The following is a 14,337-nucleotide window of genomic DNA, read 5'->3' as shown; positions in this document are numbered from 1 at the left end:
TTTCTAAAAGCTAATGCTTCTAGGTACCAACTCGTGCCATGTGCTTCAGCTCAGTTTCACCTCCCACAATACAATGAAAAGAACCAGAAGATCTATAGAAGCAGTGCCGGCGCTAGTATTTACTGGGCCCTGGTGCAAGACTGTGACGTGAACCCCCCCTCCCCCCCCCCCCCCCAAAAAAAACAACCAACCAAAGACAACCTCTTGAAAATAAATACATCAGCAGCAAAATCTGAATCGGTCAAACGCATTAAACATAGGCATCAATTGGATGTTTAAATTAATGTTATCAAGTACAAAAGTTAGTATTAAAAGTTAGTTTAAAACTGAATTTTTACCATCCGTTAGTTAAGGCAGAATTTCGTGAGGCGGACAGACTGGAACACGTTCAGTTTGTGCGATGTGGAAATGGAACAGGTTTAGCTTTTTCGCTTTATTTAGTTAATTTAGCGATTTGGGGACGCTGTTGTGCATTGTGATGTTTTTTGTTCATACAGAAAGTTCCAAGCAGTAGTTACATCATATGTAATAAACTATAACAATAATATTATGGGTCAAATGTGTACAAAAATCTCGCTATACAGTACAGACCATCATACATCGAGGTTACGTTTATTGTATGTTGCCAGTATTGCATGCACAGTGAATAGAATACAGTGAATTAGCAGTACAGCTATGGCCAAAAGTTTTACATCTCCCTATATAATTAAACAATTTTGCTTCATAGTCGAATGAAGCCTGCTGAATAATGTTTTCCATACTTAACGAAAAACGTGAAATACTGTAGCAATGTGAAGCTAGCAACAACAGCAACTTCCGGTAAAACTTACTTCCACATCTCACTCCGGAAGCGACGTTTTTTTCCCCCAGATAAAAGTCTCTCGTTGTTATTATTATTATTATTATTATTATTATTATTATTATTATTATTTATTTCTTAGCAGACGCCCTTATCCAGGCCGACTTACAATCGTAAGCAAATACATTTCAAGTGTTACAATACAAGTAATACAATAAGAGCAAGAAATACAATAACTTTTGTTCAAGCAAAGTACAAGTGTGACAAACCACAATTCAATAATACAGCAGATAATAGTGATAGTTACATCAGGATATGATTAAATACAAAGTACTACAGGTTAAACACTTGGCAGATTACAGTATTCTGAAGTACAGGATTAAATGCAGTAAAATAGGGGGCAGATAAGAGCAAAATAAAGCACATTTACATGAAGGGTGATAGTGCCCCAGGATACAAACAGAGGAGTTCTACAGGTGCTGTTTGAAGAGGTGAGTCTTAAGGAGGCGCCGGAATGTGGTCAGGGACTGGGCAGTCCTGACATCTGTAGGAAGGTCATTCCACCACTGCGGAGCAAGGGTGGAGAAGGAGCGGGCTCTGGAGGCAGGGGAGCGTAGCGGAGGTAGAGCTAGTCTTCTAGTGCAGGCGGAGCGGAGAGGTTGAGTGGGGGTGTAGGGAGAGATGAGGGTCGAGGTAGCTGGGTGCAGTCTGGTCAAGGCATCTGTAGGCTAGTACAAGAGTCTTGAACTGGATGCGAGCGGTGATCGGGAGCCAGTGGAGCGAGCGGAGTAGTGGAGTAGCGTAGGCGAAGCGAGGCAGAGAGAACACCAGGCGGGCAGCAGAGTTCTGGATGAGCTGGAGCGGACGGGTGGCGGACGCAGGGAGGCCAACCAGGAGGGAGTTGCAGTAGTCTATGCGGGAGAGTACCAGGGCCTGGACCAGGAGCTGGGTAGCATAGTTGCTCGGATATAACGGTAGTCTCTAACTCCTGTCATCAATCTACGTGGAAGGTCTACAATAAATATGCGTAGGTAATTACATATTTTAAAACGACCTTATATATATATATATATATATATATATATATATATATATATATATATATATATATATATATATATATATATATATATACATATATATATAATGTTATTTTCATTGTTATATTGTAATCTACATTAAATATCTACTTTAAATTGTATTAATTGTATGTGATTATATGTATATGCAATAAAAAAACGCAGTACAATAAATATGATTTAATTAAATACATAAATGAAACTTTGTGTACATCAAATTAATTTTATTATTTATTTTCTTTTTATCCACCCATTTTTGCATTGTATAATTAATGTTACCAATAAAGAACTAACTTTTTTTGTACTTTAGCTATGGATATTCATCAGCTGTATGGTAGTGGTAAACGGCACAAGACCAACATGTGGCCAAGATCAGCAGTCACCAGCCACTATCACAAGACAGCTTTCCCTGAGAATGTACACAGAATGTACATCTATGAAAGTGTGTTGCATCATGTATTGCATGTATTGCATCAGTGTGTTAACTATTCCTTCCACATTTGTTAGTCAAAATTTGAATAGTGTCTACTTGAATGTGATGACATTCAAGTACTGCCAACCTCCCCCCCAAAATGATGGTGGTGCTTCAAAACTGTTCTTGTTCCTGTTAATATAAAGTCATCCTACTGGATACTTATTGCAATCGATATGAAGCATGATGCAAACGGCTGTTTTAACGAGACACCTGACATAAAAAGTAGTGTTGCTATTACAGTGACGTAAATCTTAAGTAAGTAACTTTATTTTCTGTACCCCCAGTGTGTCTACATTACATTTCACCCCACTTCCATAGATGCACAATCTTTAGTTTTGTCAGAAGTGGGTCTTGAGTGGGCCCAGCACCCGAAAATGCAAGGAAAACGGCTGTTTTAACTAGACACCTGACATAAAAAGTAGTGTTGCTATTACAGTGACGTAAATCTTAAGTAAGTTACTTTATTTTCTGTACCCCCAGTGTGTCTACATTACATCGCACCCCACTTTCTATATGTATATAAACTATATTTTTGTGCTGGTTACGGGACTTTTATTTTGATACCTTGCCTGCACTGAGCCGTTTTGAAAACCGGAAGTAATCATCTTATTGTTGCTAGCTTCACGGAACTAAATACTGTACTACTATTATGCTGGCTTCCGGTAGACTTTTATGATATCGTTCTGTAGTTTCTTTGATTTAAATTATGTTAAATAAAACATCTAAATGATGTTAATCTAATTTTTTTTTTAATTGTATCAATCCAACAAAAAGAAAATGTAGGTGATACAAAACTTTTGGCCACATAACTTCGGTGCTTCACCAAGTTTCATTGTGTGCAGACCGGACTGTTCCACCGAACAACAATGTCAACATGTTCCACGGCCGTAAGGTGGAACGATTTCGCCAAACCGGTTGTTCAGTTCTGTTCGGTCGCACGAAATTACGCCTTTAGAATCACAACCAGTGTTGCCACACCTGAAACATGAAAATATCGTATTGGAGCCTCAAAATGATTGTATTTTACAAAAAATCGTACATCCCAAAAATTAAAGACCACGTGAATGTAAACGTTTTTACGTCCTTAATTGTCCTTAAATATGATAATTATAGTACTTCTGGCAACACTGATCACATCTCCCAACAGAGCAATCACGTGACTTTAACACTGACCTATTGCCAGAGTGCGTGCTGTGTCCCGCCTCCAGATAAACAATATGTGAGCTGCAAATTTGTTTTGATTGACAGTCCACCAATACTACCTTGCTACGATTTCTTTTTCTAATCGTAGTAGATTAGACGGCACCTCTATTTTTTTACGTCTAGTCATTTAAAATGGGCGCAGAAAAATAAATAAATAATTGACTCGGGCTGCCCAAGGGCTGGGCCTGGGTGCTGTTCCACCCCCACCCCCTAACCCCCCCCCCCCCTCCCCCGCGAATGTAAAATGTAAAAAAAATGATTAACAGCCATTTAAATGTAATGCTTTACTCAGTATTTGATGGTGTTTGCAATCATTCTAAGTAGTTCTGAGTCCTGTTGCTTTTGTGTATAGTTATCATTGAAATATGTGGCTTTGAGCAGGTTTGAGCTTCAGCATAGTAAAAGACATGTAAAAAAAACAACAACAACATAACATTTCAAGCTGCTTACTCTAAAAAGGGGGATGTGTTGAGAAGGAAAAAGAAAAGTGTTCTTGCTGTGTTCAGGCAGAGGATGATCTGGGGAAAGCTCAGAAGGTGTTTGAGGATATCAACATAGACCTACAGGAGGAGCTCCCATCCCTATGGAACAGGTGAAGTGCACTCCCTTTTGTTTGTTTGCTAAAGTTGCATTAACTAACTTCACCATATAAAACTCATCTCTCTACCAGGTCAGCCATGTCCAACACAGAGAACATGCTGACCTTGGATCAGTGAATAAGCTTTATTACACCCTTTATTACGAGTGTATGGAATGGGTTACCAAGCCACGGTGTTGATGCTGAATCACTTGGATCTTATACACTCAATCATTAAATATAAGCAAAACTGACTAATTCTAGTTGACAAATATTTTGGAGTCTAATGTTCATCTGCACAATGAAACCTTAATGTAAAACTCAATCCCAATCAAACTGGGGCTGCAACTGCAGTCTACAGTCCAGTCTGCCAATGGACATTACACAAGAGTCAAAGATCACCTGTATGTATCATTTTGTGTATGATTTATTAACAAATTCAACAATCTCCAATATTCCCCTGACAATAAAATATATTCACAGTCTTCATATTCAGCCAACATCATTTTTTTGTGTAGATTTAAAACCAGCCTTACTGATCTCAATCTGCTTCAGGTGGAGTCTGATTTAAAATAAAACTGATCCCTTATCTGCTTCAGATGGAGTCTGATTTAAAATGAAACTGATCTCTTATCTGCTTCAGTTGGAGTCTGATTTAAAATGAAACTGATCTCGATCTGCTTCAGGTGGAGTCTGATTTAAAATGAAACCGATCTCGATCTGCTTCAGATGGAGTCTGATTTAAAATGAAACTGATCTCGATCTGCTTCAGGTGGAGTCTGATTTAAAATGAAACCGATCTCGATCTGCTTCAGATGGAGTCTGATTTAAAATGAAACTGATCTCGATCTGCTTCAGGTGGAGTCTGATTTAAAATGAAACTGATCTTGATCTGCTTCAGATGAAGTCTGATTTCAAATGAAACTGATCTCGATCTGCTTCAGACGGAGTCTGATTTCAAATGAAACTGATCTCGATCTACTTTAGATGGAGTCTGATTTCAAATTAAACTGATCTCATGTGCTTCAGATGGAGTCTGATTTCAAATGAAACTGATTATTATTATTATTATTATTATTTATTTCTTAGCAGACGCCCTTATCCAGGGCGACTTACAATTGTTACAAGGTATCACATTATACATTATTTCACATTATACAGATATCACATTATTTTTTACATACAATTACCCATTTATACAGTTGGGTTTTTACTGGAGCAATCTAGGTAAAGTACCTTGCTCAAGGGTACAACAGCAGTGTCCCCCACTGGGGATTGAACCCACAACCCTCCGGTCAAGAGTCCAGAGCCCTAACCACTACTCCACACTGCTGCCCTTGATCTGCTTCAGATGTCTGATTTCAAATGAAACTGATCTTGATCTGCTTCAGATGGCGTCTTATTTCAAATGAAACTGATCTCGATCTGCTTCAGATGGATTCTGATTTCAAAGCGCTTTCAAGGCAGATGGAAATGTGTCATTAAATAATATAAAGTGACTGCCAACGCACGTGTTGAGTTCAAACTGCTGTTCAGATGACTTATTTCTGTGGATTCCTGACCAGTGTCTGCCTGTCTGTTTCCATGTGCCTGCAGTCGTGTTGGCTTCTATGTGAACACATTCCAGAGCATCGCAGGCTTGGAGGAGAACTTCCACAAGGAAATGGGCAAGGTAAGAGATCCTCAAAGCTGTGCTAACCTTCATTTTCAGTTCCAGTTCCCTGCCATTGAATTGCCATTTGTGCCCTTTTAACTGAACAGCCACGAAGGGAGCATTGAAATGGCACTACAGTAAAACTGATTTTTGAACTTTAGAGAGCGTGTGGCTGTGGGATAAATGGATAATATCATCATCATAAAACTTGTAGTAAACCCAAGTACTTTCCTCTGTGGACCATATTATTATATTACAGTGACTTTAATAAGAGAGTCAATAAATCACCCAGGAGGAAAACACCAACAGAATTAATATTGTCACAAGGTGGCAGGCTCTGTTTAGATCAGTGGTGCACAAACTTTTTAAATACCGCCCTCCTTTTGTAGCACACACAAAGTTTGTGTGTGTGTAATTATATATATATATATATATATATATATATATATATATATATATATATATATATATATATATATATATATATATATATAAAGTATTATTAATTCTTTAAATAACTCTTTATGAGTAATCGTTCAGCAATTAAATCTAAAAAAAAAATACAGCTGTAGCTAGTCATGAAAAGAAAAGGCTGTGTCCTTTTGCTCATTTTGTGGAGACGAAATAAAATTAATAAAACACAAAGAAATAGAGTATGGATACACCACACACACAAAAAAAAAGGTACTGTTCAGGGAATACCATCGGCTTGTTAAAAAGCTAATGTTGTTGTTGTTGTTATTATTTTTATTATTATTATTGGTCAACATTATTAAAACAAAGAAGCGTCATTTTACAGAAATACGAAACCAGTGTGTAGCGCTCCCCATCACTTTTGACTAAAATTAAGGTGAAATAAAGAGATAGACATACCATCAATTTCCAATTGTTCTGCTATTTCTTGCCTTGTGGCGACCTTCTTTTTATTGTCTTTATAACCACTGACGCTGGCATCATAAAGAACATTGTATTTTTCGACTTTAATAATTAAATTTTTGTGGTAATCTCTGCGTGAACGAGTCTGACAGCCACTACCTTTGACCTTCTTTCAGATTGGTCCATTGCAATGCGAACAGCTCGTAGCGCGAATAGAAATAAACAAATGTATTTCTATTTGCTCGCTTCATTCGTGCCGCTCACTTCTCTTGCGGTGTGCATTAAGCCCGCCGCACACAACCCGACTCAAGCCGTACTGATTCATCTCATCTGAGTATGCACAGATTCTGCGATCAGTTGTGCTCAGTTTTGGTTTGACGTCACAATTGAGTTTTTCCCGACTGGGTGTCGCACACTGCTACGACTGAATTAGACGGACCACGACTAGATACTGGTGATTACTATGTATGCAGATTTAATCAATACTGCCCTGTACACATTTCTTTATTAGCTTAGCCCAACATAGTGGCCCTCATATTATGCATGGCACTGTGTGCTGATTAGACGGCGGAGACAGCGCCGCAAGGCAACCAAAAGAAGCTCTAGCCTATTAATTAATTGACGATTTACACCGTGCAAACGTTTCAGGTAGTGTTTGACTTTTTGTATAGTGTGATACGGCGTTTTTTTTCCTCAGCGTGTGGATCTAGGAGCTTGTGATTTGTGACCTTTTGGAGACACACCGGTTACTTCGTAAACTTTCAGTAAACTTTCTTATGTTCTTATGTTCTGTTTTAGCGCAGTAAGAAAATATAGGCTGCCAGTAGATTGATAATAAAAAGGTGAATTGATAATTTACCTTTGATTAATAAACGCCTAAAAAAAACTATTCAAATGTGCACATATCTGGTATTTTTTAATTCAGGATACTCAGAGCAATTCAAGACTAATGTATTTTTACCTGTGGAACTAAAGCTGTCAATACTCCGCCATCTTGTATGACAAGTTACATGACAAGCTATGTCACTTAAACCTGCTTCACCATTGGTTGATTAATCGGTCTCAGTCAGTCTTTGTTGGCAACCGCCGCACACAGACAGACTGATCACATCTGAACGAAACTGCGTCTGAAAAAGATTCAACATGTTCAATCTTCAAATCTGAAGACATCCCGACTGAAATCTGCATAATCTTGGTTTTAAGGGCACGCACACTGATATGATTCATCCAAACTCTGTACGGCCAGTTGAGATGAGATGAGTCGGGACGGCTTGAGTCGGGCTGTGTGCGGCGGGCTTTACTCCATTTAAATCAATACTTTTAATTATTTTGTATTTGCTGGCGTCGTTCGCGTCTGGTGTGCATAGACCTTTTAACATGCAAGCCCACGCCCATTGACGCTTTTGATTTGGCATTGTATACTGTAGAGTTGCCATTACACTTCACTTTTAAGAATGTGTTTAACATTTATGAATTTAGCTAAATCTGGACTTTTTTTTTGTTAAATTTAGGGAAAAAATATGCGATTTTACATTAAATCAGAGAAAAAAAACACCTGTTAAAACATTTGTGCTTTTTTTTTACACTTGTCGCCCCATACATGGAATCGGCTCTGTTCACTGCAGCTTCACTCGCATTCGCGCACCTCTTACTGACTCCCCCCCACTTTGCACACCACTGGTTTAGAGTTAAAGTAGACCCCAATACTGTTTATTTAGACATCGTATTCAGCAATATACTCTTTGATATATGAAATATTTATATTTCATTATAGAAATGTTGTTCACAATGGGCTCTATGAGCTTTAACTGAGGAGTTTTATAAAGAATGTTTTTTCAGGCTATTTTTATGACTAACATACATATTCATGAAACTTCTTTAACGTGTGTTGAGAACCTGTGTGTGTGTGTGTGTGTGTGTGTGTGTATATATATATATATATATATATATATATATATATATATATATATATATATATATATAAAACAGTATTATATTAATTATTTAAATAACTCCTTATGAGTAGGGCCCTATATCTGGTAAGACACCACATAGGCTGCCCTATAGAAGTGCACTGTGAAAGCATGGATCCCGATGGACATTCCTTAGCACTGATTCAAGTAATCTTGGTCTTGGTGACCTTCTGCATTAGTTCTGGCTTTGGATTGGATGAAAGGCATGTTCTCAGTCAGAGCCCCTCACACACACTTTCCCATGTGTTGCGATGTGTATTCCACATACACTGGAACAGAGTTTTCTTTGTGTTTTCACAGTACTGAGACCTTAGCTGTGTTGAGCTATTTAAGGCTACGTGTTGGGAACCACTTATGCATGGTCCTTTGGTTAAGTAGCAGTTCACAGGGGTTCAGATCATAATTAGTGGGGCTTGTGACATACTTCTTCTTATTCTTTGGCACGCTACTCCTCTTACACCGTTTAAGCTAGAAACGCCGTTCAAACTTTAAAACGTGTAGACCGGTCTGGAATAGTGTGCTTGTATACAACTTTTTGATATATTTGATACTTTTTAAACTATTAAGCTTTTTGTCCTTTTTTTGTCCATCTTCATTCACTTTAATGGGACTTTTTTAACATTCTAAAGCTCCCCATTGTTTAAAAACTCCCAGACTTCCAACATTCTATTTACTGTAAACGATGTAACTTTTGGCACAATTCAGCTACATTGACCACTTTCCCAACAAGTAAGACAAAAAGTTGGAATCTTCCTCTACTTCTCTGCTATTCAAATCTGAAATCAAAACAGAAATAACTTTTACCAATCAAGAGGTACACCTGTTTTAGTAACCGCACCAACTAAATTTTCTCTAACTTTTTATAAACAACTGAAATTTTGACCACTTTCCCTAAAGCAAGCCCCAAAGTGTAAAGTGTCTAAACTAGATGGTAACTTGTAAAGTTACCATCTAGTTTAGACATGACTCTCAAATGATATCCTCTCATCTGTCCAATTTCTTTCACTTTAGTTAACTGTACAAAAGAAAACCTTTCATTTGTTCTTTAATAGAATCTCATAGTTTTTTCATTTTCTTTTCACATTTCCAAATATTGTTATGTTTTATTTTTTCGCTCCTGTGTCAGTAGTTGTATGCAGTTGTCTCAAGTCTCAGGTCTATGAACAAGACACAAGCATTCAGTAAACTTATATTTATGAAACAAAACGTGGGACCTTATTCATAAAGCTAGAGGTCATTATTATATTGTAACTTTTGATGTATTAAATACAGGTTCATGAACAAATTCTACATCATCGTTGTTTTTGCATACAAAACTTTTATTTGTGTATAGCGCTCATGGTTGCAGTTGTGTGGGGAGTGATCATAAGAATGTGTACTGGTCCTCATTAGGACAGAAGAACCTGAATATTATGAAACCCTATTCTGCCTGTGGATGTAGGCCTTGTTGAGCTGTGATGTGTAGTTTATATTCTTGGAACATTGCCAACATGCCTTGTGTGTTTCCTGTTTTCTCAGATGAGTCACCAACTGACTGATGTGATGACCAAACTGGAAGACCAGCACTTGTCCAACCCGCCCAGGTCAGCTGACAGGCCGCAGAGCACTTGGGAGGGCAGAGCACTGGGGGCACAGGGAACTGAACTAAGTCTGCAGAAATAACTGGAAATCTCAAATGTTTCCAGATATCCTCTAATTTCAAAGCCTCCAACATTGACAGAAAGGATCCACATGGGCAGTAAGCCTCATTGAAAAGTGTTTCTAAACTAGACTGGTTATGGTGTTTGTACAGCCAGCCTGACACTAGTAGTCAAATTAAGGGTAACAACGAAACCTCAATGTATTCTGCGCCTGGGCGGTCCAAACTGAGTTCCTTTTAAGGTGCATTTAATTGAGTGAAATGCTAAAGCTAATTAAAAAGGAGGGTTCTTTAATGATTAATGTCAATTAATCACATATGATATAGAACCATAGTAACACAAAACAGTAAAACAAGAATATTAAATGTAGGTTTCCTTTTGTTTTTCTGGCAACACACTGTGGTGCAGTAGTTGGTGCTGACACTTCCTAATATAGAGACTCTGTGGCTTATCTAGTCTCCATTACAGATGTCCTTGGCAGACAACTACAGTAGTACTGAAGAGCAGCTCCTGAACTCAACAACACAATATTGCAATAAGAACCACTCTGAATGATTGAGTGAAAGTATCATTCACATGAACGTGGACAGTACAAAAAGAAGAAAATGTAGTTTGAAGATTCTTCCTGACTTTTTTTGTATTTGTATTTGCTGTACCCTATTAAAGGTAATAGGCGTATTCAAAGAATCGATTCACATAGATCTTGCTATATTTGGGTATGTCAATATATTCTGTGCAGAAGCTGGGTTGGAGGATGGTAGGCACAAAAAGGGTTTAATACTTAAGTGATGTAGAGGTGAAAGGGAATATGGAGGAAGTTTATAATGAATTTCAGTTGAGTTCCTATGATTAACACTCCCCTTTCCTTTGGAATGCATAAGGATTGATTGAGTAAGTAATAATGAATTTCTGCCGCCAAACTGACACATTTGAATAAATTAAACTCCCACACAGAAAGCAAAGTAAGACGGTTCTGAAGACAACCAAAGTGGTAAAAAGGTAATTGTAAGCACCAAACTTATTCTGATGTGCAGTGGAGTGTTAGCCCATTTTCTAACCTGTGTTTCGGGGGCTAACTGAATCAAGGAATCTCAGCATGATTTTTGCAGTGTGGGATGTCTGACCGTTTTGATTTGTTGCTCAGATTTGCTATGCATTTGTTTTGTGAGTTTCAACCAAAATGAGTTCCGTCGCTTGCCAGCAAATTGTCGCTGTTCTCTCTACTGTGGTGGCAATGAATATTCAATCAATCTATCTAGACTCCATTTTTTCTGTCATGTTTAAATACCCTGGTCAACCCTGATTTAGCCTGTATATATCACGGTTTTCTAGTGCCAGATCATGCTTGGTATCGACTCAAACAGCCATACCATGTTCAACTCACACAGATTTTAATTGTCAGAACATGGACTTTCACAACATAGTTTACAATATGAGATCATCAAATGATTTTTCCCCTTTAAAAAGTGAGACTTATCAACTACAATAGACTCTTACTAATCCGGACCCCACTTATCTAAACTGAGCTGTAATCCGAACCTCACTCCTTTGTGATGAAGTGCAGGCTGAACACATTAAACCGAGACCAGACCAGCATTTCTGACATGGCACAGATGAAGAGAAGTTCTGTAACAAATACTCATATTTCAGTGTGAAGAACAACACTTTCCAAACACACATTCTGTTCATTCCAGTGAGTCTTGGTCATTTACTGGCCTTGGTCACCATTTGGCATGTGTCTTGATGCAGGACCAAGATCAATAGTCTGGTGAAATGATGCAACTTGTGAGTAATGCTTTAAGAATTGCTGGGAATGTAATATTCATTGCCTCCATTGTAGCTTACACTAAACACCAGTTTTTAGTTTTTCTATTTCCATGAGTAACTGGTCAGTAGTGTGCATATACTTGTCAAGGGAGCTCGTGCTGGAGCGCATTTTCTCAAGTTCTTCACCTTTAAATGCCTTGGTTTGAAATCGGCTCATATCCCAAGTAAAAATCTCATCACATCCTCAAAACACATTCCAAAATCATTGCACAGTTAAACAAAGTCCGTCGTCTCAAGTTGGAGGGCTGAGGACTGGGTGATTGGAGATTGAGCGGAAGATCTCAGGAGCGTCAGCTCCTGCTGTATGACTGGAGACAGTTCTGTTGTATCTGACTGGAGACAGTTCTGTTGTATCTGACTGGAGACAGTTCTGTTGTATCTGACTGGAGACAGTTCTGTTGTATCTGACTGGAGACAGTTCTGTTGTATCTGACTGGAGACAGTTCTGTTGTATCTGACTGGAGTTGTTTTTCACCTTTCATGATCAATACATTCATTGGATGAATTACCATTTTCAAGAACTTTCAGTCATTCATGGAAATATAAAAACAACTAATAAATGCAACCCAAGTGGATTTGAATCAAAAGCAAGACAATCTCTAAGATGTTCGCCTTTTTTAAATTGTTTGCATTTTATCAAGTATTAAGTATTACCTAGAAGTACCATTATGTTAAATAAACTAATTCTGAACTGCTGGCTTTAGTATTGCAGTAGTACTACAGTTTAACAGTTGATGTAACTTGGTCGTATCAATACCATTCTGTAAGGTACAGTGTACATTCATACACACCCGCCTGTTTGCTGTCTAAATTGTTCAATACAGCACACGTCTGTGTTAATAAAAGTACCTCACAACATTGGATGAGAGGGACTGTTATTACACAAAAGGGCCCCACAATGTGACGTTGAGATGGAAAAAAAAAGATGGTCCTATAAAAACGGGTAAGGGAGAGCAATCTCCCATTTCGGGCCCAGAAAAATATCAGAACACTATTGTATTAAAAACATTGTGCACAACGAGTAGCCGTAATGTTACAGGAGTTAATGAGTGGTAAACTGCCTTTATTTTTCATAGGTGTAATCCCTATGGGTCTGTTACCAGGGAGACCTCTCGCTGTCACCCTGCTTGACATGCTCCCTCACCCTTGTTGTGTTCTAGTGGCAGAGAGTCGTCCAAGGAGATAGGCTCCGCCCCCATGAGGGATGGCTCCCCCGTCACCAACCCTGAAACCAAGGCCGTAAACCACGCCCCCACTCCGTCACCCTCGACGACGCCCGTGCCAGCCATTCCCAAGTCTCCGTCTCAGGTAACTGCTCCACCAACATCTCAGGAAACCCTGCCAACATTCAGCCTTTTGCTTAAAGGTGTGATAACTAAAGCTTTAAAATCAATTTACCTACTTATTATTAGCAAGAGCAAACGTATCACTGGCTGCCCTCTCCATTGTGGTGTTTTTTTGTTTGTTTTTTTACTTCTGGGTACCAAATCACTCCCTGAACCATACAGACACTGATTTAGTTGCATTTGAAATACCTGCATAAAAGCTCTTCAACGCAAGAAAAGAGAGACCAGTGACTATTTGCTATTGATAATAAGATGTACGAAAATGGATGGTAAAACCTCTTTAAGTATTAGATTTATCTGCTTGAACACTTTGGGAAATGATAGTCTGAAGTGACCTGTAATCCGGACTGGTCAAGCAGCTGTCTTATACCCCCACAGGTTTATTACTGTTTAAGATAGAGGATGGCAAAGAATCTGTGAATTTTGAAAAGCATGTACTGTATGCGGTTAATAAGGATTCATTTTTCTTCCTGAACTAAACTTTGAATGTAAGCTCTATATTGTTTCTATTTATTTTACCAGTGTACACAATACAGTTTCACACTCCATCTCTGTTGCCATGGTATTATGGTTGCTGTGGTTCTGCAGTGTCATTAGTGCATTGGCAGCTGTATGTAAAGAGTACAGTGGCTGGTCGGAGAACCTGGGAGGTTTTGTACAGTTTCAAGTGCATCTCTACATAGAAATGCTCTGTTTGTCTCTGATTTGGCTCATCACCAGAGCTCTGTTACAGTTTGTATTTGTGGTCACGTGATGTCCATTTTTAGTTATATTGACCGACTCTGTATCTTAATTAAACTCTTTTTTTTCTCTCGTAACTTGAATGACACTATGATTCTGTTTCATGATAATGTAAAAAAAAAAAAAGTCAGCTCCTTATTTTTAATT

The 14,337-nt window shown here is 38.3% G+C and overlaps 1 protein-coding gene across 12 annotated transcripts in view; it reads left to right on the top strand.

The window, feature by feature from the left end:
• LOC117402247 (myc box-dependent-interacting protein 1) overlaps positions 1 to 14,337 on the top strand; it is a 100,616-nt gene that overhangs the window by 61,098 nt on the left and 25,181 nt on the right. For 11 of the 12 annotated variants that reach the window (XM_059032012.1, XM_059032009.1, XM_059032011.1 and 8 more), the window contains 5 exons: positions 4,063 to 4,148; positions 5,730 to 5,805; positions 10,155 to 10,219; positions 11,231 to 11,275; positions 13,264 to 13,411. In XM_059032012.1, the coding sequence (XP_058887995.1) occupies positions 4,063 to 4,148; positions 5,730 to 5,805; positions 10,155 to 10,219; positions 11,231 to 11,275; positions 13,264 to 13,411 (420 nt within the window). The remainder of the gene's footprint in view (positions 1 to 4,062; positions 4,149 to 5,729; positions 5,806 to 10,154; positions 10,220 to 11,230; positions 11,276 to 13,263; positions 13,412 to 14,337) is intronic. The other variant, XM_059032010.1, reaches the window with a different exon arrangement.

The sequence above is a fragment of the Acipenser ruthenus genome, chromosome 10, assembly GCF_902713425.1.
Source record: "Acipenser ruthenus chromosome 10, fAciRut3.2 maternal haplotype, whole genome shotgun sequence".
NCBI lineage: Eukaryota > Metazoa > Chordata > Actinopteri > Acipenseriformes > Acipenseridae > Acipenser > Acipenser ruthenus.
The sequence above is the reverse complement of the archived record's forward strand: the minus strand, read 5'-3'. Positions and strand labels throughout refer to the sequence as shown.